The sequence below is a fragment of the Emydura macquarii genome, unplaced genomic scaffold (assembly GCF_026122565.2).
Source record: "Emydura macquarii macquarii isolate MOO-44397 ecotype Brisbane River unplaced genomic scaffold, CSIRO-AGI_Emac_v2 contig_3220, whole genome shotgun sequence".
Taxonomy (NCBI): domain Eukaryota; kingdom Metazoa; phylum Chordata; order Testudines; family Chelidae; genus Emydura; species Emydura macquarii.
This window is the reverse complement of record NW_027133357.1, coordinates 4,675,687-4,702,607: the sequence shown is the minus strand read 5'-3', so window position 1 is coordinate 4,702,607 and position 26,921 is coordinate 4,675,687. Positions and strand designations below refer to the sequence as shown.

The 26,921-nt window shown below is 42.1% G+C and overlaps 1 protein-coding gene across 3 annotated transcripts; it reads left to right on the top strand.

Annotated features, from left to right (window-relative positions):
- The first annotated feature begins 1,098 nt into the window (after nt 1-1,098).
- STK38 (serine/threonine kinase 38) lies at nt 1,099-24,602 on the top strand. 3 transcript variants are annotated; one of them, XM_067531579.1, is made up of 14 exons: nt 1,099-1,258; nt 4,113-4,248; nt 6,087-6,138; nt 6,297-6,419; nt 7,135-7,218; nt 10,140-10,263; nt 11,929-12,083; nt 13,369-13,471; nt 15,200-15,261; nt 17,624-17,741; nt 18,333-18,456; nt 19,740-19,835; nt 20,192-20,286; nt 21,136-24,602. In XM_067531579.1, exons 1-14 carry the CDS (start codon nt 1,144-1,146, stop codon nt 21,264-21,266), a joined length of 1,518 nt encoding a protein of 505 aa, XP_067387680.1. In that variant the 5' UTR covers nt 1,099-1,143; the 3' UTR covers nt 21,267-24,602. The 3 variants fall into 3 exon arrangements, with proteins under 3 accessions (XP_067387680.1, XP_067387682.1, XP_067387681.1); XM_067531581.1 differs by having other exon boundaries at nt 1,099-1,459; nt 4,116-4,248; XM_067531580.1 differs by having other exon boundaries at nt 1,099-1,459.
- Nucleotides 24,603-26,921: the final 2,319 nt, after the last annotated feature.

Genomic DNA, 26,921 nt, shown 5'->3' with positions numbered 1-26,921 from the left:
CCTCAGTGTCATTACAATTAAAAGGCTTTTAACATGAAATATATATAATATTGTACTTGATTTACTATATAAATAAAATAAAGCAACATTATCTTTTGCTAATATCGCTACATATTTGTAATTAACATGGAATCACAATTGCTCTTCTTATATGTGCTGAGACGGGGGCAGGACTGGATGGGCTCAGCTGAGGCTACGGCTACACTGACAGCGGCAAAGTCGCCACTGTCAGATCGATTTCTCTAGATCTACTGAGCAGTCAGTGAAGACCCGCTCAGTCGATCCAGAAATCGACGTGCTAAGACCACCTTCACAAGTGGCCTAGCGCTGCATCAACGGGAACGCAGTTCCCATCGGCGCAGTGCAGCGAAGGCGGTGCGCAGAAGAGGAGCAGAGAAGTCGATGGGAGTTACGCAAGTTTTGTGCGTAGCTTGCGTAACTCCCGTCGACTGCCGCCGCATCTCGGAGGTAAGTGTAGACAGGGTCTGAGATTGGAATATGAGCTTCTAAAGCCCCTGTTCCAAAATCAGCCCTGGTAGGCAACAATCAAAAGCCACATTCAACAACCTCTGTGAAACGAATTGATGGTCTCAGTCCAGTTCCATTCTACCAATAATATTCTTTTACCATTTATTGCACCTTCTGTCAGAGGACCTCAAAACACTTTAGAAACATTAATGCAATGCAGTGAACTTTCCAAGACATCTACGCAGTAGAGGTGATTAGATCCATTTCACAGATGGGGAAACTGAGGCGCGCAGTGGTTAAGTTTCCCAAGCAGTACGTCAACGGCTGATAAAAGAAGATGCGAGTCTTGACTCTTATGCCGCTGCGCTTTATTTTTTAACAAAACCTCACGAATTTTAGGCCACTCATGATTTGGGGGGGAGAAGGGGCTGTCCTGATTTTTGCATGCTTGGCATGAACAGTGCTGTCATCACGCCCTGTCAAACGTCATCCAGTAGATGGCATTGGCCGCGTTACAGACTTATCCACACACCGACCGGCCCCAGCCAGCTGCACCAGCTGTGCGGGACCGGGACCGACTCAAACGACCCTGCGCGAGGAGCGCAAGGGAAGGAGGAAAATGCGCATGCGCCCCGCGCGGCCCCCTCCCGGCCGCAAACTCGCCTCTGGAGGGAAATGAAATGTACGCATGCGTACTTCTCGTCAGCAGCCCCCGCCGCTCCCTGGGGAAGGACTCGGCGCGGACTAGGGCGGTGGCGCATGCGCAACGTCGTCGCTAGGAAGCTCACAGGTCAGGGGGTGCTTGTCTCTTGTCCCGTGCGAGTCACCGTCCGTTCCGTGAGCGGCGGCGGGGAGAGGAGCGCTGGGGGGGCCGCGGTAGGCTCAGGGACGCGCCCCGATCCCTCCCTTCCCCTGTGAGGAGCAAGTCTCCGGCTCCGAGGAGGGGCTGGGACCCCGCCGTCTCCTGCCACTCGCCCCGCAGGGGGCTCCGGTAAGTGACTCTCCCAGACCCCCTCCCCTCAGCTTGTTGCCCCGGTGACGCCCCCCCCCGCCTTTGTCCCCATCCCCCTGGGGGAGCTGGCTCTGCCCTGTTACCTCCTGCCCCCCACCTTCTGTCCCCTCTGCTCCGACTGCGCGGCGCCCCCCCCCTCCTGGCCTGCCCCCCCAGTGCCCTCCCCCCGGGGTTCTCGTGCTGTTCCCCCCCCCCCAGCTCTGGGAGCGCGGAGCGGCTGGCGGCGGCGTTGGCTGCACCTGGCCCACGCGGGCTCTGCCCCGGCCCCTGTGGCAGACGATCTGCAGCTGCCCCAGCCGCCTGGGCGGGAGGGGCCTGCTGGCCTGTAACCCGCTGGGGCAGAGCAGCTGGGCCAGGGCTGGGGGGTCCTGCCGCTCCTCCTGCGAACCGGGCATCTGGATGGGCAGCTGCCTAACCCGGCCGGGCGTCGGGGCTGAGCTCCCAGCGCAGGGGTAAAGCAGGTCGCGGGGAGGGGCAGGGAGCCTGATCCTTTCTTTGGTGTGTGGCTAAAACTCGGACTGGCTCCTTTCACTGACACTTCGTCCAGTTCCTCTGGCCTCTCGCTACCGGGCCTGGCACTGATCGACCCTTTTGTCCGATCTGCCGGCCCAAATGGGCCACAGAGACTTCCTCTGGCTCCTCAAGGTGCCCCGTGTTGGTGGAGGGAGCTTGCACTGTCGCTGTCCACTTTAGTCAAATAGAGGCATGCACTCTCTCCCTTTTATCAAACTTTACACCCGCATAATTGCATTTGAGCAAGGTATAGTTGTCTTTCTTCCTCCCCCTCCCTTTATCTGCCACCCAGTACCTGCTTTTCACTGGGTGGTTTTCTGTTCTCTGGGAAGTAGGAACTAGTAGCATAATCAATGTGAATGATGCAAATGTGCTTACAGTACACAGATACCCGATCTGCAGGCTCTTGCGGTGCTGTGTAAAGAGAGACTCTGGCCTTTCTAATGCAGATAGTGTCACTTAGAGCTATTATTTTTTAAAAGAAATAATTTCAAAAATCATCATCAAATATACAGCAAAAGTTCCTCAACAGTCCCTAGATGGCCTGTTTTCTTTGAAGAAAGAGAAAATGTCTAAAAGGTCAAATAAAAATAGCTTATATTATAAGTTCTTTGAGGGAGGGACTAGGGTTGTAGATTTGTCACTTCATTTTTTTAAAATTAAAATTCATGGAGCAGTCACTGTAAATTTATAAAGGTCGGAGGGGCGGGAACCCCGCCATCTCCTCCCACTCGCCCCGCAGCTGCCTAACCCGGCCGGGCGTCGGGGCTGAGCTCCCACCTTGCAGCACCCTCGGCCTTGGCATGGCAACCCTAACCCAGCTGGAGAGAAGAAGAGGCCCTGGGGAGTGGAGGTGAGAGGGGGCTGGATAGAGCCTGCCCTGCACACACCTCTGACACAGGCAGTGGTGTTCCCTGGGGCTGGGTCAGGCTCTCTGGTCCAGGTGTTGCAACCTGGTGCACAGGGTCACAATGCCACTTGCTCTGGGTTGGTCTTGCCACCCCTCTGTTGTTATGGTGGGTGGGGAAGGCAGCAGGGCCAGACTTCTTGTGCACCATGACAAATTTGCTGCCCTATAAATGAGAGAGTGTCTCTAAATTACACCTCTGTCTTTATCTCTGACTACTAGGGATATGTTCCAGCAGTAGGAATTTTGCTCTTGTGGGTTATATTACCACTAGAAAACCTCAATGAAAATACAATCTTAAAATGTTCAAAGAGCTAGTACATTTTATATACATTGCATTTTACTTATTGTATCTTGCAGTAAACAAGCTAGGGTGCCTGGGTCTTGCCCTGAATTTGAGCCAAAACATGGAATTGACTTGCTTTGCATATTTCTTAAACTTATAATTTTGGAAACTAATTTAAGATGTAGATGCAGTAAACTTTTTTTAAAAAAATAAAAAAACGATCTAGTGTAAGTTCATACTTGGTTAGAGGTAATTATCTATCTGGATTTTGGCAAGCTGTTTTGTGGAAACTTCTACTAAAGTGGGAGAACCTAATTGCAAAAGCAGCTAAAAATAGCAAATTTGTCTTTCTTCAGCTGCCCTACAGATCCATTTGTTAATATTTTGGTTCCTGGTAAGTTTCATAATAAGGGGATTTGCATGTAACTGATAAACATAGAGGTACCCTATTTCTCCAAGTGTAAAAGAAAGAGAAACCCCTGACAAAGTGTCTCCGGGTTGAATTTTTTAATCCCTAACATTTGTAGAAGATGGGGAGAACAGATTGGGAGAAATACAAAACATTTTCAATACTGCCCAAGATTATGGTTTTGAGGCATAATATTTGTCAAGTTTCCTTCCCTCTTTTTGAATGCTGTTCGAAAACAGGAAGCCTGACTGGTACCTTTTATTTTGTAACCCTCTTTCCGACAGATGCTCTAATTTACTGATGGCTTCCAGTTTAGACAGCTAATTTATCATTATTTGTCTCTCTCTGATAACTCAGATATTAAAACTATATAAAATATTATCTTCAATCTGGATACTTAATTCCAACTTCTAATGCAGTTGAGCATCACTTAATTGGTCAGAGTTCTTGCTTTAATGTTGTGTTGTCATTAGTAATGTCGAATATACTTTTTACCTTTTTTTTTTTCCTTTTCTAGTAGCCATGGCAATGACGGGTCCAACACCCTGTTCATCCATGAGTAACCACACCAAGGAGCGAGTTACAATGACAAAAGTGACATTAGAAAATTTCTATAGCAATCTCATAGCACAGCATGAAGAACGGGAAATGAGGTAAAAATCCCAGTTTGGAGAGGGGAAGTGAAAGGAAACTAGTGACGTGATTGGTTAACTTGAGCTCCTATTTGAGCAGGTGCTGTCTAGTAAATTATAGCCCAAATTTAACTTTCCTTAATGTTACCTTAGGCCTTACTAGTAACTACCTTACTTATTTGAGCTCCTCAAGTATGATGCTGATAAGAATAGAAATGTTTCGCTAGAGGATATTATTATAAATTAAAAGAAAATATTTTTCTGATTCTAAATATCGGTTCTTAAATCCATTGTTCTAGTGCCGAGCAATTAAAAAAAGCCTTTTTGTTAAGCTTGCTTTGATAAAATTAGTTGAGACATTTTCTTTTCAAGCTTGAAAATAGTCAATTAGACACGTCAAAATTTGCTATATCTAAGTGGGAATCAATTTTATAGTTAGTTTAAATTCATAAAAGCAGTAAAGAGGCCAATCTCTACAAATATTTACCCTTTTGATTTTTGTTTCCTCTGAACATTTCTTGTAGTTTTATGAACTTATGTGGTTTCAGCTTCATTTTGCGTTACAGTTCATGATGAAACCATCTGATAAGGGGAAATTCACTTATTCAAAAGCGCCAAGCAACTTCTGTAAAGACTCTCATTTAACATTAACTTGACTAACTCTTAGTCAGGAGGAGCCTAATAGGCTTCGATAGATGAGATGTAATGAGTTTCTTAAGTTCCTTAAACCTATATTTTCTTTTTGTGGGCCAGATTGTCTGAGGTGCTGAGCACTTTCAACTTCCAGCGAATTCAGTGAGAAGTTAGTGTGGTGAGCACCTCACAAGAATAGGCCCTATAACCAGAATTTTCAGAAAGGCTTCCTTCCCTTTACCTGTAAATGCTTGTGTTGAAATTTTTTCCAACAACTGCATGGTCCTGCTGAGCTACTGCTGCAGCAGTTCACATTTGGAGGTGTGCATGCACGTGCATATGCAATGGTGAGGATGAGCAGATTGTACTTCCTGGGTGCCTAAATAAGGGGAGAGCTATTTCAGTGTACATGATATAGAGATGTGAGGCTAAAATGTTATACCCCAGCAGTTGCTTAGTGGCAACTCAAGGCCAGAAAAGGAAAAAAGAGTGGAATTAAGGTTGTAAATGTGTATCAATATTTTAAGGGAGAAAATCATTAATATCAGCTTAGGTACAAATATGGCCCCCATCTCCTTGGTAGCTGAGTGTCTCACAGACATTAATGAATTTATTCTTTAGGTAGGTAGGTAGGGAATTATTTTACCCATTTTACACATGGGGAACTGAGGTACAGAGAAACTAAGTGACTTGTCTGATATCACACAGGAACTTAGTGGCAAAACCAGGAATTGAACTCAGATTTCCTGAATCCCAGTCCATTTGTAGCCATCAGACCATCCTTGCATAAAATAAGGCATTCAGGCAGACTGGTTTAAATTAGCGAAGTTATAAAGGGGAGGTGGTGAAGTTGGACTTCTATTGGAAAGTTAGGCTTGTGCTTAAATCTAGAGAGACCAGCATCTTTCTATAACTCTAATTCTTTGCATTTCCATGTTGCCTTTTCTCCAAGAATCTGAAAGTCTTTGAATAAACATGTATACTTCTGTGATGTAGGCAAATATCGTTTCCCTTTTACAGATGAATTAAATCAAAGCAGAGAGGTTAGACTTTCATGCTGCCTGGTGTGACACTGGGTAAGACAGGAACAGAACCTGGGAGCCAAATTCCTAGTCCCCTGGCTCTTAATTCTAGACAACACTCCCCCGGTGTTGAAAGTATGTATGTTTTTTGTAGGATTTTCTGAAGAATTAAACAAATTTTTTCTCATTGCTTTTTTTCCCCAGACAGAAGAAGCTAGAAAAAGTAATGGAAGAGGAAGGTTTAAAAGATGAAGAGGTAATGAACACATCAAAACAAGTATTTTGGTTAGATAATATAAGTAACCCATTGTCATAACTTTAATGACCTCTCTAATTGGTTCAGAATGATCCAGATGGGGACTTCACTATGGAATCTCATAAACTGTATGACTTTCTTTTCAAAACAAACTCTAGAAGAGAATCAGGAGGTCAGCACATGCTCGAAAGGAAACGGAGTTTCTTCGCTTAAAGAGAACAAGACTTGGTTTGGAAGATTTTGAGTCCTTAAAAGTAATAGGCAGAGGAGCGTTTGGAGAGGTAAGAACAGAACAACTAATTATTGAGTAAAACTGTAGTAGCATTATAGCTTTGAAAAGATTATTTTTAAAAGATCAGTACAGTTTGAAGGCAAATGACACAATCTCTCCTGAATGTTTGTTTAAAGTTTGACATTCAAGTGTATCTTCCTTTATGTGTAGTAAGTGCTAATTTGTATAAAAAAATAAACAAAACCCCACATACTTTAAAAGACTGAAATGCCGGTGAAAGGGGCTTGGTTGGCAACCTTAAAGCCCCTCTATCTGTAGAACAGATATAATAGCAGCAGTGCCGGCATTACACTGCTGTGTCAGTCAGTATGCCTCAATCCTGATCTTGTAGTACTATTTTTGGGAAACAATGATAGCTGAAACTGTGCACCACCATGCCTTTTATAATGGGGTTTCATGACCTAGAAATTTGTCCAGTAAACTGGGTTTGGGCCATCCAACTCGTTTCACATCATAGATCGCTAAATGCTATCAGATGATACCAGCTTTGTTACAGTGATATGGTATCCTAGAGCAAGCTCTGTACCCATTACCATATCATAAACCATATAGTGCTGATTGTCTTTATTTTCTGATTCTGCTTTCGAAAATAGAAGTGAAATGTTGCCTTTAGGGTATGATACCCAGAATACAATAAAAGAAACTTGAAAAAGTTGGGGTGATAACGATGTATTTCTGACTCCATATTTTTGCACAACTTGAAGGTGCGGCTTGTCCAGAAGAAAGATACAGGGCATGTGTATGCGATGAAAATATTACGCAAAGCTGACATGCTTGAAAAAGAGCAGGTGAGTAATAGTAATTCCAAATAGCAATATTAGTAGCTCTGCTCTTTTTAAAATATTTTTTTCTGCTCCATTGCAAATTCAGAATCCGGGGGAACAAAGTGGGCCTGTATTTAAAAGAAAAGAAAAAAAAGACTAAAGAATAATCACAGCAACATATGGTTTAGATTTTGCTAGCTAAAAAGTGTGTGAGTGAGTGAGTGAGAGAGAGAGAGTGAGATTTTGGGTTGGTGTTTTTTTTTTTTTTTTTTTTTTGACACTTTCCAACCTGTCTTGGATTTGGATACTCCATTTGCCTTAGATGGCTTTGAAAATTTCAACCTCCTTGTAACTGTTTCTGGAAGAGAGACTGGAGAAAATCATGTCACTTATATGGTCATGAGGAAAAATGTAGTTTTAATTTAAAAATAAAGAGATACAGTATCAGTGACTTGTTGTAAATATGTAATAATATGCATTAATTCACATGTTCAAAATAGCATTTAAAAGAATTTCATTGTCTCTAACTTTGGTCAATCTCTTGGTGAAAGCTGCAGTTGTACTGGCTTTTCTCAAGAGACATTCTAGTCTGATATAGAGTCGGACTGAAAATTCTGTTTCCATTTGAATACATGGTAAGGTGTCTTCAAAACAGCAGTTTTTCTCCCTTAAACAGAGTAGAGGAACACTTGTATTGCAACTGATTATGTCCTCTTTTTATATTTTATGTCCTACTATGTTACACTTGACACCAAAGATATGTATGTGAACTCTGAGTATAATCTTCAGAGTGCTGGTTTACTGCAAGTCTGATTTCTTCCTGATTTAGTACGTCTAATGGATTTAACTGTAAATATCAGTTGCTGTACCTGTACAAATCTTTCAGACTTAGTTGCAGGATCTCCAGAATAGTGACACTTTTTATATTAATGCCAATCTCTGAATCATTGTGTTATATCTTTGATAGCACTTCTGGAAATATTACAGTCTGAACCAATCAATCCCTGTTTGGCACTGGAGTTCATCTTGGAAGCAGTGTTTTTGTGGGCAGTAATTCCTGAGTTAACTTTTGTCTTTTAAAGGTATTAGTTTAAAAAAATAGCGCTGCATTCTCGACCTCTTTGTCTTTATGTAGCAATTTTGAAAGTCAGTGCTTGGTGTGTGGGACTGTGTTTGATGTGTTTGAGATCTGGACTTGACTTCCAATCTCACTCATGTAACCAGTAGACCTGGTCATGAAATATCCATGTCTCATCTGTCTGAACTGTAAATAATACCTTTTGTGCATGTTTTAGTTAGTGCTCTTAATATAGTAGATATTTTAGCCCAAATAGTAAGTGGTTTATCTTGTATAATAAGTGCCTCAAAATCAAATGTGTATTTCCATCATATCTATAATTCAATCAATCTTCTCTTTTCCCTGTGAAGGTTAAGGAAGTAACAGTATTAGACTTTGAAGTGCTCTGTTTGTCTACAGTCCAGGTATAAAGCAGGTAGCTGTAAGACAAGCTTCACCATACTAGCCGCAGCGGCAGTTCTGACTTGTAGGGGATCCATTTTTTATAGGTTTAGTAGGTGTGTATATATAAACGGTACTCTTGGGTAAAAGGGGATTATTTTTCTCCATGAAAACTCCCTGAATAGTTGTGTGCAGTGGGTTGAGTTACACGCTGTGGTGTTAGGCTGGTCTTTTGCTCGAATGGATGAGGACAAAGACAACTTTTAGGGTCTGATCGTGCAACTGTTCACAACCAGACATAGTCCTCCCTACTGTGAATAGTCCTGCTGAGTGCATTTAATTGGACTGCTCATTGTAGCAAGCACTGCTTGTGGTGATGGTGGTTCCAGGATCAAGCCCTACAATTGCCATTAAAACTAGGGTCCTATTCTGAACCCTTTGCTTACACTGGTGAACAGTTACTCACACAATCAGTCCTTTTGTAGTTAGTATATCTACTGATGTAACTGTTCGCCAGTGTTAACAAATAGTTCATGGTATAGTTCAGTATTAGTAAATCCTTTAGATGAAGAGCCTGTGCTTTTCTGCTGCACTTTTAAAAGCAAGTATAGACAAGACCATAAAGGAACGTGGTCAATTTAGAAAAGAACACTTCTCTCTGAAAATGTGTAACTATAACTGCAATAGGTAACATAGGAGATTGTTATAACTGGAAAATGTTAAAAGGGGAGAGGGAATCTTGCTCTTTTGTTTACTTTATGCATTTGACAACACTATAGTAACTTTCACTTTTCCCTTGTTCAGTCACTTTCTCCTGCTTGTGTAGTTCTTATTCCAGAGTAAGGGTGTCCACATGGGGAGTTATGCTGTTATGACTATAGCAGTAAATGTTCCTGTGTAAACATGCCCTTATTTAACTCCAGAAGCACTTAAGCTGTTGCCATCTTGTAGGTCAGAGAGAAGCCACAAAGAGAACTCTAGGCATTTTAGTATATGGCAGCATAATGGAGGTCATTGGTATTTTGTACCTGGATAATTTTTTTTTAAAGATTCTCCAAACAAAAACCTGTCATAAGGTTGAACATAAAAGATCTTCAGATCTACACATTGAAGGGTCAGATGGAGTCAGAATCGCAAGGAATTTATGCAGTAGGTACATTCCAAACAAAGCAGATGAAAGAATGGCAGTGATCTTTAGTAAGCTTTTCTGCCTTTTCATTCTCAGAAGCATATTTTATAAAGCTATTGCTGTCTTCAAAAGTTATAATTGCCTAAAAACCTGTTGCACCATTTTAATATCTGAAAATATCCAGTGATGAAAATATCGAGGCATGTGATGGTGTTTCCATTCCTAATGTAGAGGCTTGACAGTTGCATATTCAGTCTTTGAATCCCCTCACAACGTTTGAACTGTGTGTGAAGACATGTGCATCTAATAAAACATAGTAAACATCATAATTAATCAAATGCATGCATATATCCCTAGGTTGGCCATATTCGTGCGGAGCGGGACATTCTAGTGGAGGCAGACAGCTTGTGGGTTGTGAAAATGTTCTATAGTTTTCAAGATAAGCTAAACCTCTACCTTATCATGGAGTTCCTGCCTGGAGGTAATTACTTGAGATCAAAAGGTCACTTTCCTTTTTTTCCTGTGGCTGTCTTCTCTTTTTATAACATATCCTGTCTGTCTTTGTTACTGGTATTTGTACATGTGTAATTGCTGTCCAGTGTCGTGTTGGGTCTCATCTTGCAGGGAACTGAGCCATTCTTAATGCCTGGTGACTTCATTGGGGAATGAGGGTGTGTGGCACCTTGCCGGGCCCATAGTTAACCATCTGTGCTGGATGCACGTTCTTTTGCGGCCATTCTTAAGTGCAGATGTTTGAAAACTTGCCTAGATGTTCTGTTAGGGCTTATCTTCAAAGTCTAACAACTATCCTCTTAGAACCAGAACCAGCTGTCAATTTTCTCTTTTCTTGTAGTTGGCCTTGCATCAGAAATAACCTTTAAAGCTCTTCTTTGCAGACAGTAAAGAGGTTAACTCCTAAGTGCTGAAACTACTGTAGTACACTAACTACAAGAATGTTATACTGAAATCTTGCTGGGTTATACTGAAAGCATATGATGTGACTATTGTAACCAAAAGAATGACTTCAGACCCGATGTTCAACAATGCAGTCTGTTCTTGCTAAATATATACTTCTGGTTGCACAATTGCTATCTAAGATCCAGATATACAATCTTGTGTGGTTGTCCATAACTAACTTTGGTTTGAGAGACATCCTATGCAGACAATTCAGCTTTTTGCTAATTGGATGTTATGAATGTGAGAAACTCTCAAATAGACTGGCACAAAATCAAATACAGTAGACGCTTGCTACATAGCACACAATATTTTACACTCAGAAGACAGTCTCTCTTCACTTCTCAGTGATGACTTAATTAACTGACTGTTGTAGTGAGGCTTCCTATATCCATTATTTTATAACATCATCTGGTATGTTATCCAGTCTTTAATGAAAACTAAACTAAAATGATCAAAATGAACCAAAGTGCATTTGGCATATCCTTTTACATTTCATTTCCTCGCTAATTCACAGACTGTGTATTTCAGTGGGTCTCTTGGTGATTAGTACAAACTAATTTGGGTCAACTGGATTTATATAAAATTGGATATCTCAATACCTGCCACCAACAAATTCCTGTATGTGGCTTTACATCACTAAACAACTTCAACCTGTCATTTAGCGCTGCCAGCTGATGGTCTGTGATCACTCTATTTGCGATTGCCACCTAGAGAAGACGTTGCCCGGAATCTAGATTAAATTCGAGATATGTGCTACCTTCGATTTTTAAATTATGCATCTGTATTGTGCTAGCAACCTGAGGCCTCGATCAGGGCCCCATCGTGCTATGTAGTGTACAAGCAAACAGGTAGTCATGGTCCCTGCCCCAAAGAGCTTTCAGTCTATTGAAGTTTTATTTTCATAGTCTAATTGTTAAATACTTTTTCAACTGAACAAACTAAGACACACCAATGGGCTTGACTGTAGCTGAGTGAAGAACTAATTACACTTCTGTATGCATTTCTTGGGTGTTTGTGAATTCACATTGCATAAAATATAATTATTTAAAAAAAAAAAGTGTGTCTCAATTCTCTGCTGTAAAACGGATGTCTTATTTAATAGCTGTGGAGACATACTTTATTAAGTGGCTAGAGCGTAATTATCAGTTTGTATTTACCTCTACTGTGTGTGGTGGCTGACTTTTTCTAGGTGATATGATGACACTGTTGATGAAAAAAGACACCCTCACGGAAGAAGAAACTCAGTTTTATATAGCGGAGACTGTGCTAGCTATTGACTCCATTCATCAGCTGGGTTTTATCCATCGGGATATCAAGCCAGATAACCTCCTCTTGGATAGTAAGGTACAAATGTATTAATCACTGTATGCATAGTGTTGTATAGTCATAGTGTTGTAGCTGTGTTGGCCCCAGGATGTGAGAGAGACATGGTGGGTGAGGTAATATCTTTTTTGAACCAACAGAAGATGTTACCTTACCCATTGAGTCACACTTGGGTACTATAATAGATTGCACTATTATTTAGTTACCCTCTGTAAGGTAAGAAATTGAAGGTTATCTTCAATGGGCCTGATAGAAGTAAAGCTACATCTGTATAATCTTTAAATGACAGTACCTTTTTTCACAGAGTGCTCTCTTGTGGCAGTTGCTCTGAGTTGTTTTTGGTGGTTTTCAATGCTGTTTAAAACAGTCTTTTGGTTTCATTTCTTCCTCCTTAGTCTAAAAAATTTCCTGACATCCGCTTTGCGTGTGCTCACCACATATTGAGTAGTGTGTTTACACCAAATGTGAGGGTGTAGCTGATCCATTAAGCTTCGTCTCATTAGCTCTGATTTCTTCGTAAAACGATGGCGTCTTTCTCCAGACTGATCAGGATACTGCTTGCTTGTGTGTATTTTTAGTAGGTAGAACCCAGGAAGTTGGGGGTGTTTCAATATCCTCCTATTGCTAAGTAAAATTTTACATTAGTCTGCTTCACTCATCCGGGAGAAGTTTGCTGGCAAGAAGAATTTACTGACTTCTTTTAATTCCAAAATAAGATGCACTAATTGGTGCAGACCTTTACAGAGTCATGCAAGTTTAGGGTTTAATGTACCCTTTTTAGGCTCAGAAAAGAACTTCACAGTGAAAGTCACTGCTGTCTTTGCTGTCTTGCATTGTGGATGAGGCCAATTCAACCAGTGGGCAGAGTAACATATTTTGCTCTTTGTGGAATGCCCTGTGTTTTTTATAGAGTCGACCCGTAACTCATCCACTTTCTGACAGAGGATTAGACAGCATTCCTCGGGCAGACTCATTTGTTCTTACCTGGGATGGTGGTTATTGAATGGCATGAGGCATTCCCCATCAAGAGACGATGGGGTTGATCCTGCAACATGCTAAATGCCTTCAGCTCCCATTGAAGTAAACAGGTATTGGGAGCATTACTGGAAATTGAATCACATCCACTGTGTGGCAGTTCAGAACATTATTCCTAGACTGGTTCAATATCTCATTCCAGTGGTAGGCTAGAGCAAGACAGCAAATATGCTTAGTGTCTTGTCGTATGAAATATTTGGGTAAATAACTATTCTTTGGGTGGATGTCTTGTATTATATTGCTTCTGCATTTTGGGTCTCTATATCTCTAGGGCCATGTGAAACTATCAGATTTCGGTCTCTGCACTGGGCTGAAGAAAGCTCACAGAACGGAGTTCTACAGAAACTTGAACCACAGTCTTCCTAGTGATTTCAGTAAGTTTTCTGTCGTCGGGTACCAGCACTTACATTTTCTCCTCTGGGAACTGCATTAGAAATTCTGAAAGTGACTGATTTCCATAGAGTGGGGAAAGCTGCTGCTAGGGGTCTAATGAACCCTGCATGTGTGGAGAGCTGGGGGATGAAAGGGTGGATGGTATATGTGGCACATTAGTCTCTGTTAAACTGCAGCTTGCCTCTTGCTCTTTCTTTCTTATTTTTGCTACTAATCAAGATATTTATACAAATAAGTATTTACCTTTCTAATGAGCTTGCTCCTTCCTTCAAGCCTGGTATTTCCTTGCTGTTCTACTCAGTAGACTCATTGCATGCTGTTTAATTGTTTTGCATCCCAAGAAGAGCTGGGGCATGGCACCAAAACAATAAGCAATTGGAGAGTCTCCTGAAGCTAGGTTCTTAGCAATAAACAGAACTTCCTACTCCTCAGTTTCTAGTTAATTTCTCTCTGCAGTGACACCAGTGTAAATGCTTCTGTGCTTGATCTTGGTGTGACTGTAGTTGCTAGTGCCTCCTCTTTCATGTATAACTTGGAATGGAGGAGGCAGTCACTTTCTCTTGGCTCTCTCCTTGGTGAGGAGGTGTGCTTGGTAAAGAGACTTTTGATATGTCCATGCCAGTGCTTTTAAATGAAACAGTTCCTCCAGATCAGAGGCTTTGAAATCCCAATTAACTAACTTTATGAATATTATTTGTTGTCGTGGCTATTTCAAAATAGTTTCATTCAAATGATTGACACCACTGAAAGTTTGGGCCTAGTCCAGTTCCCAGGGAACAGGAGTACACATTACAAAAACCACCAACACAGTTAGCACTAACTGACCTTTTACTGGCAGTCTGTCTTTAGCCTCTGAGTTGTGGAGATTGAACACCTCCATATCCTTTACAGATGGTCCCTTCAAATCAGGGTTGAGGTATGTTAGGAGGGCAGTGTTGGGAAGCTGGCACTGCTGCTGCCTCTGCTTTACCTGCTCTTTGGACAGAGAGGACTTCAGTGTCCAGGGATCTCAATCTGAGAACTTCTGAACTGAATTCGCAGACAAGAGATGGATGTGAAGAAAATGCTAACCTATATTATCCCTCCTGTTTCTGTGTTGCACTTCAGCTTGAATGTGTGTACTGTAAAATACCATAGGTTAAGGTTTTACTAAGCAGTTAAGGCCCAGGTACCCCATCTAGGCTTTTTAACTAGTTGTATCTATGCTACATGACTGACTAAAAGACCCCACAACATCAATTTCTTTATTTTGCCTTCCACCGACAAAAGCATATACCATGCATGAATAGATTTGTCTGGAACTTTATGGAAATGTGAGAAAAGGCTGGACTGTGATCTCTTTTATATCATTTTAAAGCTGAGGCAACTCTATTGACTTCAGAGGATTTATTCCAGATTTACATGGATGTAACTGAGATCAGAATCTAGTCCTTTGAATATTGTCATCTTGAAGTGAGTATTTTGATCCTGGAGTTATAAACTTCTGAAAACATGGATGTTTAATGGAGGTGCTTACAGAATACAGCAGTGCTCAGAATACAGCGGTGTCTAGTGCTTGCAGACAGTCAAGTGGCAGGATCTGGAAGCTGCTGACGAGCTAGGGGTAACTCTACCCCTCTGTGTAACTTCAAGTGGGGCTATTTATCTTGGCTAGAAAGTAAAAAGAAAAGAAAATTAGCAATACTGTTGTCTGTTCTTGTCCTCTTTAGCTTTCCAGAACATGAATTCCAAAAGGAAAGCAGAAACGTGGAAGAGAAATAGACGTCAGTTGGTAAGTGCAATCCCTCCGTCTGGAAATGCTACAGCTGAGCTGTGAGATGCTAGTGGCTTGGCTGTTTTGATATTAAAAATGACCAGCATTTACACTGACACTTCTCAAAATTCTCAGAGCACTCCTCTGAAATACTGTGAAAGACCTGTGCAGTTGGCCTTTGTAGAAGACCTCCTGTAGGGGGCAGCGCAGGTGGCTCTCCCGGTGTCAATCTCGAAGGGAGGCCACACCTCGTGGCGCCTACGCACTTCGGGAAGTCCAAATTAAAGGGGCCGCCTCCAGTCCTTAGTAGGACCAGCCTTGGGTTCAGACCACTCCTTAGGAGTAATAGTTTCTTGCCCTCACAGGGCAGGCAAACAGCCTATGGCCCAGCCCTCAGCTAGGGACGGGCAGACAGTGGGGAAACAGCCTTCAGCAGGGTGAGGCAATAGTCTCAGGCCTAGCCCTCTGGCAGGGCAGGCAGACAATGGGGGAAACAGTCTCGAGCCCTTGGCAGGGCAAGTAAACAGTCTATTGCCCAAGAGGGTGAGGAAATGGTCCAAGGCCCTGGCCCTTACACAGGGCAGGGCAGAAGGGCAGCAGTCTCTAGCCCTTAGCAGGGTGAATTGCTAGTCCACCCCCAGTCCTTTGGCAGGGTGTGGCAGGCAGCAAGGGACAGGCTCTGGCACTCAATGGGTGTTCACCCCTAGGATGGGTTAGGAAGGGGGGAGGGGGACACAGGCCCACCCGTCTCCACTGCGTCCCAGGCAAGGGCCCTGTTAGTGACCCCATCACTGGGTCAGTGGGACTTCAGCCGAAACACACTGACTCGGAGCAAGTGCAAGCTCAGCTGAACCATAGTCAGCTTCTCTGGGCTTCTTCCTCCCACCCTCTCCCTAGAGTACCTGGTGTCCTGAGCCGTACCCTGGTTCCTCATTGCTTGACGGCAGGTCTGGAAACTGTTCGGGGTCCTCTGCAGAGGGCAGTTCCTCTAGATCCCAGAGTCTGGGTGTCCCTTCTGGCTCACCAGGGGCTGGCAGCTGGGGTTGCTCCTCCAGGTCCTCAGGCAGTAGGCAGCTCCGGTAGCATTTCCTCTGGGTTGTAGGATCCAGGGGTCTCCTTTGGCTCGTCTGGTTCAGGCAGATCCTCAGGGCCCCACGCCATGGGTAACTCTGGCAGCTTCTCTGGGTAACAGTTGGGTGTGGCCGTAGGCACAGGCACCAAGGGAGAGGCATCCTTCTCCCTCGGCCGCTGGGGCCTGACTGAGCGGGCAGGCCTGGGTTTTATAGGCCTAGCCCTGCCTACCTGCTTCTGGTCAGGTGCTGCACTCCTGGGTTCCAACCCCTGGGGAGGAGGTGGTTGGCTCTCCCTTGGTGTCAATCTCTGAGGGAGGCCACACTTCCTGGCTACAGGCTTTAAAACAGAAATAACTGTAGCTTGTCCATATGTAAAACACTGGTGACTTTTACGCTTAAGACAGAGTACCCTCATGGCTTGATGCTTTTTCTGGTGCCATTATAGCTAAAACCTGCTAAGTTCTTAGCCACTTCCAATGTAACATTGCCTCTGGGGAGACTGCTAGCCCATACCCAGACTGTGATGCCTTAAGAGAAATGGGAAAAAAAGCAGATTGAGGCATATGGTGGTGATTTTACCCTGAAGATTTCATAAACAATAACATCTGCCCAAGTCTAGCTGGATCTGGCAAAGAAACTCAGTGGTTAGATTTATATCTATCGCATGTTACTTGGTAGTGTTAATGCTAGAGATGAACTCGAGCCAAGCTCTCTGGTGTGAACTGCATTTGCATTGCAGTTGTTGGTCACTGTCTAGCCTGGTTGTATCTTTAGGGGAGGGAGGAACAGCTCCTTACAGAGACTTTTAAACAGTATTAGCTCTCTCTTTCTGAATCTCACTTAAAAGATTTCTAAAAGTAAATCTTCTCTAAGAATAAAGCAGCAGCATTTAAACAGGTTTTATTCCCTTCTCCTACAATAGTATTTTTTCACAGCTGTCACTTTAATGGTATCCTGATAGCATGTAGGATCTTGTTTTTTTTAAAAAAAAAAGTCGTCTTTTGGTTTGGACAAGTTGTCTTTGTGGGTTCTGTTCAAGCCCTCTGCTTCTGCAAAGATTTGTCAGTCATCCAGGAAGAAGAGTTATGTCCAAGGCTTATAATGTGGAAAGATTAACAGACTGACTCCATCTTTACACATCTTGAAGGAAAGGGCAAAAACAATTTTGCTTTGCAAGTTCCTTCGTGGATTATCCTTTTTGGAGCTAGCGTAGCATCTACCACAAAGTCTTCCTCTTTTTTAGTATATATCCTCGTTTTCAGAGAAAGGATCTGTCTCAAAATGTAACTGAAGCCATTACATTTCAGGCCTTTTCCACTGTGGGAACTCCAGATTACATTGCTCCTGAAGTCTTCATGCAGACGGGTTACAACAAGCTTTGTGACTGGTGGTCACTTGGGGTCATCATGTACGAGATGTTAATTGGTAAGAAACAAGCAATGCAAAAACTTAAGAGTATATGCTAAATTCATATTACATAATAGCAGAGTCAAAGTTCACTTTTTCATTGCTTCATTTATCCTTGTTGCTGCACCTTAACACTTAAGGCAGGTCTACACTACCGCTTAAGTCGATCTAACTTACGTCGCTCAGGGGTGTGAAAAAGACAGGCCCCCTGTGCGGCGCAAGTTACACCGACCTAAGAGCTGTCCACACCGGTGCTATGTCAGCAGGAGACGCTCTCCCACTGACTTCTGCCTCTTGCAGAGGTGGAGTAATTATCCCAATGGAAGAGCATTCTCTTGTCAGCATACAGCTTCTTCACCAGATGCGGTACAGCTGCATCGGTGCAGCTGTGCCGATGTAGCGATTCTAGTGTAGACCTGCCTTTTAGTGCCCATTTTCACTTTAAACAATTTTCTCCAGTTTACTGTTCAACTTTTTAAACTTCTGTCTCCTAAACCAAATGCAGTCGTCCTGTTTTTTTTTTCTGGTGGCTTTAAATTAGTGCAATTTAAGCTGCAGGAGCCACAAATTACTCTTTACTTCATTGCTGGCATGTATTTTCTCTTTCAGGTTATCCCCCTTTCTGTTCTGAGACCCCACAAGAAACATATAAGAAAGTGATGAACTGGAAAGAGACTCTCACCTTCCCCCCAGAAGTTCCAATCTCTGAGAAAGCAAAGGATCTGATTCTAAGGTACCAGTCAGTCAACTGTGCAGTTAACCAAGCTTGTAGTGTGGTGCCAGTTGGTATATGTCATTAACTTTCTCATCCTACAGACTGCACAAAACACCTCTCTTACAACTTGCCTATCAGGGGAGAGTTGGTGCTGCTTAGTTTAAGGTGATACATTTGTCCCACTTATGTATTGACTCAGAAAATCACTAATCAAATGTCTTGCATCTCGGCAAATTCGTGGTTGTTCATTGTCATTTAAATTGGGAGCTCTTGAAGAGCCACATTAGTGGAGGCTCTTGTAAAATGCTGATGTTGTGGGAGGCAAAGAGGCTACAAGATGAGATGCTCCCAATATCTTCATCCCCTTATTTCCTGTGCCTCTGAATTCTGCAGAAATTCAATCTCCACTTGAAGGAAACAAAGAATGAGGATGTTGAGCTGTGTTCTTTGGCTGTATGGACCCTTTCTGTTTATATTGGCAAAAGATGTCCTTGAAAAAAGCTTATGCTTGTTAGGACAGCAGGTTAGAATTGCTGGCTTTCCATCATATGCATTTGAAACATTTCTTATGAGTGGTCTAAATTCCTTTGGAAATTGGATAGTCTATCCAAACAAACTCCTGTCTGAAAATAAGGTTTACCCACTTTGCTTCCATATAACAGCCTTAAGACAGATATGTATTAACTGCCCATCAGTCTTTATGCTTTTCAGAAGAAGCAATCAGCAACGCAGAAACATTTCTTCCTGGTCTAAACCAAGGCAAACGTACACACTAAAACTCAGACTAGTTGAGGGAATACATTCTTTATAAATCTCCTTGGAAGTGGCTCAAACTTTTTTCCAGACCCAGCATTGCAACACAACAGGCAAGTGTGTTGGGCATCGTGTGTGTGTAGAGCTTAGTTTATAAACACATTCCAGTGCACACTGAGTTGGGTTTGCGAAAGAGAACGTGCAATCATTTTGCTCTTTAATCTTAACCATGCGTGTAATATTTCTGATCACATTGAATCTAGTCTCAATACAAAACCATGCATTTCCTAGTGTAATGTACAGGCTTTGTGTGTACAGCTGCCCTCTGGTGGTCTTGAATGAAAGGGCGTATTATCCTTAAATGTAAATTCCCTGTGTTCTATCACAGCCTTAACATTCCTTAGCATAGTTTTGTGTGTTGCTTTAAAAATGAGACCTCTTATCCTTATCCTTCAGTTACAATTTCTTAAATGTAAATACTAGCTTCAGTTTAAAATGGCTCACTGTTTCTAGATAGAACACTATTTTCATGCTTCCTTCTTTCACAGATTTTGTTGTGAATGGGAGCACAGAATTGGTGCACCTGGTGTCGAAGAAGTCAAGGGTAATCCCTTCTTTGAAGGGGTTGACTGGGAGCATATCAGGTAGGATAACGCCAGACACTTCAGTATCCTTCCAGAAAGCAAGTCCTTGTTTAATTTTTCAGTCCAGTGGTCTAATTACATTAAATGGTTAGGTTTGTCAGGAGAGCTGCTACAATAAAAACTTGCTTGTGATGGTAAAATGAGCAGCTCTGACTTGAACCTGCAGGGAACCAGGTCTGTGAAGTAACCAGGCCTGAGTGACAGCGATGAAGTTCAGATCCTGATCTGAGCTTCCCTGAGGTTCAAGCACATCCAGATCCAGGCTTTTGTTTTGAGTCCTTGTAAAAATGGAAATGTATTCATTGCCTGCCATATGCTGCCTTAAAACCTAATATTGAGAATGTTGCTCTTGACAGAGAAAGACCCGCTGCAATATCAATAGAAATTAAAAGCATTGATGACACCTCAAACTTCGACGAATTTCCAGAATCTGATATCCTTAAACCAACAGGTAATATCTCCCCTTCATCTTGTCACTATTTTACATATAATGATAAAGTAGACTCTGCAAGTCTGTCTTGATAGCAAGTTCATGATGAGAATCCTTAATCATCTAATATTTAGGAGTGATTCTAAATGGTAAGTTTTACAAACCATGGGCCCAAGTCTGCAAGTCCTTCATACTTCCATTGACATCATGGGGAGGCAAGGGCTTGTGGGAGTAGACTCTGTATTTGCTGCCATCTTAGATGTGAGGGGAGTTACGGACAGTTGCAGACTTAAACCCCCAAACAAAAGCAAAATTCAGAACTGTCAGATCTTTCTCCCTCCCCCATCCTCCTCACTTGATTAGTGTAATATGTTTTGTGGCTACATTAAAGTCAAAAACCCCTCATGGAAGTGACATTGATGAGCAGACCTGTGTCTTTTGTATAAATGTGTTATGAAGAACATTTTCATCTTCTATTGTGCAAATAAGACCACGATGGTTCCTCTGCTGTTACACGTGACTGCCATAGAAATGCATAGTTGGGATGTGGCAGTGCTTCTCAGGGCACATTTGTGAGACTTAATATGTGTAATTTTATAACATGCTCTATTTAGTGAGATGGCCAAAATGGGTCTGCTTTAATCCATGAATGGCTGTTCCACCATATGTTTTATAATGACAAATCTTGTGTCAAGGCCTGTTTGAGCATTTGTTAGCATGTGGATATTTAACACACCATAGACTGGAACAACTCCCTTTCTTCTAGAACTGAAGAATAAAATTAGGAAACAGAATTTTCCCAGCCAGAACATATGATGAGTACAGTATAATATCTGAAGAAGTTAACACTTGTATCAATTTCTCTTCCAGTGGCCACAAGTAACCATCCAGAGACCGACTACAAGAACAAAGACTGGGTCTTCATCAATTACACCTACAAACGATTTGAGGGGCTGACGGCCCGAGGGGCAATACCATCCTATATGAAAGCAGGAAAGTAGTGAATTGTGACATGGGACTATTTCTGAACCTTGGATCTTGTTTCTCTGTACTGGGTTTATGACCTTAAAACAATTTATCTGAGGGCTATGAACTCTTTGAAAAGTTTTTCAGGACACAATATATTACACACCATTGTTATTTACTTGGATTTGTTTCTTCTGCTCCACTGAAAACTTCCACGGGACTCTTCTGCCACCTCTGATGCAGGCGGATTATTTTTGCTACTTCAGGAGCAAGTCTCTCTCTGTTTTCACCTTAAATTCCTTGCCAGATTGTTCAGTCCATCAGGAGAGGAGAGAGAGAAGAGAGCCTCGGCTTTCTAACATCACAAAACTTTTGGCATTTACAGAATGTTTCACCAGTCTTGCACTGAGTGATATACTCAATTTGCCAGTTCTGCTGGCACTGTTTCCTAATGAGCTGTAGCACAGAGGAAATAAAGCAATAATTAAAGCTTGAGATAGACAAAACTGTCCAGTAAATTATCTCGTAGAAGGATAAAACTTGTATTGCCTTAACCATAGTTTGTAGTGCTATTTTTTATAATGCTACTCAAAAACCTCTTTAATAGCATTTTTTCAGCTCAATCAGTAGCCTCAAGTTGCGGTGCACTTTACTTTTGGTACTAAGACAATGACCCTCAAGCCATTAAATATTTTTCTAAATTAAATTGGGTAACACTTTGCTTTTTCTGAGCAACCACGGAAGAAACAGCCCACACATCCTGGCAGAACTTATTCCACAGACGCCAACAATTTAACTGCTGTATGGAAGAACCTCCATGTAAACACGTGGCTATTGTGGAAGATTAGTAAACTAGCCAATAACAGGAGCAGACCTGGAAAAGGAGTGTGGGTGGTGGGCATATGAGAAGGAGGAAGAGAAATCCATTTATGCTGATTGATTATGAGCCTCCTATGTATAATAGGCCAAGACATGGGGTTTTTCTGTCCTTGCTGCTGCCATCTCTTGTAAAACCTGCCAGCCTTGATCAGTTTCAAAGATGATGATGCAAACTTGCTAGTGGCTAGTCAAGCAGCAAGTTATGGCAAACGGTGTCAAATTCTGTCTAGGGCTCCTCTGCAAACCCTTATTCACAGTGGTCTTCCTATCCACTACTTAGCGTTTCAAAGTTCCTCTCCGTACCACGGCTAGGACATCTGTACCCAGAGTATTCCAAGGGGGGTCTGAAAATTCTGGTACATGAGTCCTGCCATGTCTCTCTTGACTAACTATTGCCTAATGTAGTTTATGAAAGCATATTCCTTTATAATCAGGATGCTCTCCATGAGAGCCCCGAAGTGCCTTCCCTTGCCTAAACACCTCTAACAGAGCTGTCTAAGTAGATCAAACTAATTTGGAGAATTCTTTGTCAGCTGAGCTCTTGATAATTCCTTTCCATGCGCAGGAATACCACTTAGCTACAAAATAGGTGCAATCAGTGCATTCCTAGTGGCGCGTGAAACAAACAGATCCACCCCCTTGTGGTGCTGACCTTTAGTTTGTCACTAGATTTTAAATTAATGAGATTTTTAACAAGTGCATATTACTTTGAACAGTTTAAATTCCTGCTACATTATATTTTTGGTGCTGAATACTAAAAATACCTAGCATATAAAAATCACTGTTTTTAAAAGCTAGATCAGTGTCTCAAGATGACCCGGTGGCTATTGGTTGTATTTAACGCTAGCTTTCTAGACTAACAAAGGGAAGAAAATGGGATTGTAATGTAATCGTTTTTTTTAATGGGTGCACTAGGGAATATTCCACTAAATGTCTCTTGGATTAAAGAGTCAGAGTAAATGTTGAATGAAGGATTAATTTGAGTGCAAGTACTATAGATAACAGAAAGGCTGATTAGGATTGTGGGTGACAACTTCTTAACATCCTCCAGAAACACTGAATCTGTGCTGTTGTATTTCTACATAGTAGGAATTGGTTCAGTGCATTGCTGTAAACAGTTTAAATACTAAATTCTGTCAATCCTAAATTCAAGAGTAGTCTTTACTTAGGTACAAAGATCACTGTTGTCAATGGAATTATTCATAGGACTACTTAAGCAAAGTAAAATAAGATCTGGGTCTTCTTTGCTAGCCAGCAAAGCATCCTTTTGTACTACTTATAGGTTTTTTTAATCAGGGACTGATTATTACATTTTAGATGTGGTAAAATTGCTCTGTCACTCATATTTGAAAACGTTGCCTTATAAACTACTAGAAAGTTAAGAGCTGTTGGCATTTTTAACTATTGAAAATTGTTTTGCAATTCCTAACAGCTTATTTGCTTTCTTAAAATGTGAAAATCAAAACCCTTTTGAAGCTCTTAAAGTTCGGGAGTAAAGGATTTTGAGACAGCAGCTGCATTATTAGCCCTTTACTAAAAGGGACTGGTGTTTTTATAAATACCAAAGAACAAGGGAGAGAGCTAAACGTTTCTAGTTTGTAGTGGTTTGCTGTGAAAGTCTATATACAATACTGTGTTGTGGAAATCTCAACATTTGATTTCTGAATGCCTTCTGAACTCAGACTCAGATTGTCCACTTGGGTGTTGTGTATATAATTGCCTTGAGTTAAAACTTGGAGTTCTTCAAAGGCACAAGTGACTCTTAGGAACCTAACTTCTGTCAACTTTCAATGGGGATTTGGTGCCCTTGAAAATCTCCCCCTAAATGTGAAGACCTGTCAGTCGTCTCTTCTACGCGGCAATTTTTCCTATACAACAGATGCATCATAAGCCCACTTTTACTACAGGCTTTTTTTTTTAATCAACACTAGAAAAACAGTACTGTGTATTATTTCCAGGATCTATACTTCACTGTTATCAGAATAAGATTTTTTTTCTTTGTTCTAGATACGCTAGCCAAACATTTTTATTCTGTTAACTGGTTACCAGCTTGTGTATTTTCGCATTAGCTGATAAATGGAGGTGATTAGTAATGCACTGTGGTTTTTTGTTTAAAATTGCAAATAGAGGAGGGTTGCAAGGAATGGATCTCGTTCTTTTCCAGCGAATTAGCTGTAGGAGAAACTAATTCCAATCTTAAATTTCCTAAGGGATGTAACTGTGAGTTATGCTGCCAGTTTCTCTCTTCTTATGTCTAGCACAAAACTGCACTTAGGTGTCATTTATCACTGTGCCCTGACTTTGCCTTAAACTGTCAGTTGGAAAAGCGCTCTGTAAATACATGAAACTATTACTAAATCATGTTGTAATGTTTGGCAAACTTTGTCTGCGTGATGGTGGGGGGTCTCAGCAAGGGGAAACCCAATGTATTTTTATGGAATGATCTTTACATTCTGCTGAGCTGTGTAAATAAAGAAATCCTCTTCAGTCAATGTAGTTTTGCGGCTGTTTTTTGTTTTATACAAAGGGGAATTCCTCTTGCAGATATTTACAATTTTCAATGAAAAATAGCCATTACTTACTTTAAGTAAGGTCCTTCACCTGAGTGCTTGAACTTAGATATTGGCTTTGGCATTTTCCCATTATTTTAATCCCTTAAACCACAACAACTGTTATGGATTTGACCAGAGAAAAATATTTTTTAAATAGACTGAGGATTGTTTCCTGATGTCCATTCTGAATTTTGCCCTAGTGTGTGGAATTTCATTTTGGAAAAGACACTGTCAAATGAATAAGATGTTGCAGGTGAAAGAAACATGGTTTCTTATCATAGATGTTCTTAAAAAGAACATACATGTGTATTTATAGAGTACCATAAATATGTATTCCCTGGACACAAGAAAGGTGGTGTCTGCTCTAAATTGCTAAAGGCTGCATTGTGTGATATGTCACTGAGCTCAGCTTACTAACTTCTTGATCTTGGCAGTTTGCAACAGCTAACCCTATATCTGAGGCACAAGAACAGGAGATTGTAATAAACCCTAATACTAGGACTTTGGTGAGGAACATGGGATTTTCTTAGTTTGCTAAGGTTCTGGGCCAGCTCTCCAGCTGGTGTAAGTCAGAATACTTTGGGCTCATTTCAATGGAGCTAAGTCAGTTCCCACCGGCTGAGGATGTGACCCATTATTGCTGTAAGGGGGAAGTGTAGCATTGATAGTGGTTGCAAGGGTAGGTGAGTTAAGGAGGAGAGAAGAGGTTTGTCAAAAAGGGGGTTACATTTAGGGAGGGAGAGTGGAGTCAGGAGCAGAAGAATAAACTGCTCGCTCTTTTAAAAGGGGTGAGGAGGGAGTACATGATGGTGACTATGAAGATTAGACTCATTCCTACCACTCTGTGATATGCTGCAGCCAGTTGGTAGCTCACACCTCAGTGCATAACGGTTTCGTCAAGTCTATGTTTGAACACCGGATCAGTCTTGCCAAAACACACAGCCCTGGGCCCAATATCTGATTACCACTTACAGCTTGGGATTCCTCTAGCTCTGTGTGTTCAAATGCTTTAACCCCTATCTCAAGTTGCAATAAGCTAGAATGCAATAGGTGGTTGAATGGTTTATGAAATAGATGGGAACTAACTTAGAATTGTGCTCTACCTTCTTTTAATTTTTTACAAAAGATCTAGGACTTAAAATGCCATCTTTGTCTGTGTTGGCCAGTTTACATGTGGAATGGTTACCAAATGATGAAAAAACAAGGAGAGTCCTGTAACACCTTAACACATTTCTGTGGGCATAAGCTTTTGTGGGCTGCAATCCACTGTGTCAGCCATTTCATATTTAAATTAAAAGCATAACCTGGTTGCTACATCACTTCTCTGTGAGAGGAGTCAGGAATTGAACCAGGAACACCAACATCCCAGCCCATGGCCTTAACCACTAGACTAGGGAAGCCTTCGTAAGAGAGAACTTTTGATTTGGCCCCATTAACAGTTAATTAAAGTGGCCCCTTGTCAAGAAAGGTACTCCCTGCCCACTAGGCAGAGAAAAGTATTGAACCAGGATTTCTCACCTCCCAGGTAAGTACCCTAGCCACTGGACTACAGCTTGTTGCAGACTTGGTCTGGCCCCATTAATAGTTAAAGTGGAACAGTTTCACCATGCAATAAAAAGCACACCCCCTCAGTTCAGTGATTAGGACACCCAGTTGGGAGACAGCAGATCCCTGTTCATCTCTGTTTAGAGGGGCTGTCACACCCCAGGAGAGGACCCTAGTCACTGGGCCAGAGCTTATGAAGGAGACCCATGCCTTGTCTCCAGCCACTCAGCTGGAAGGTGGCAGATCTCTGTTGAAGCCCCCTCTCACCATCAGGCACAGAGAGGAAAAAGACTCAGGCTCACCCCTACCGTGGGTGAGGACCGCCACCATTGAGCTAAACATTATACAGCAGGCTGTCTCCTCCCCGCCCGCCTTGTGTGGAGTTAGGCAGCTGCTGTGCACACCTCCTAACTTGAGTGCCGCAGGGCATTGCCTATTGGCCCCTGGTTTGCGAATCTCTGCTATCAAGTTGTCATGGAATCACAGGGACAGCACTCTCAGCTCCCAACGTCCCTGGGGGAACCCCCTTCCCTGTGACAGCCCTCCTTGGAGGTCATGCTTTCTCTCAGGGATTAAGCCCTGTGCTCCACCACCTCCTGGAACCACCTCTCAGCCTTCAGCAGGCCTGTCTCCCCCTGCAAGGGGGAGCAACGCAACCCCACTTTCTAGACTGGAGTGACTCTCCGCCAGTGTAAAACCAAAAGGGTTTATTGT

Bases quoted from the DNA above. Each gene is read 5' to 3' on its own strand.
- STK38 (XM_067531579.1), top strand. From the start codon at position 1,144: ATGAAATGTACGCATGCGTACTTCTCGTCAGCAGCCCCCGCCGCTCCC. The intron at 13,472-15,199 runs GTAAGTTTTCTG...TGTCCTCTTTAG, and splicing joins CAGTCTTCCTAGTGATTTCA to CTTTCCAGAACATGAATTCC. The intron at 17,742-18,332 runs GTAAGAAACAAG...TTTCTCTTTCAG, and splicing joins CATGTACGAGATGTTAATTG to GTTATCCCCCTTTCTGTTCT.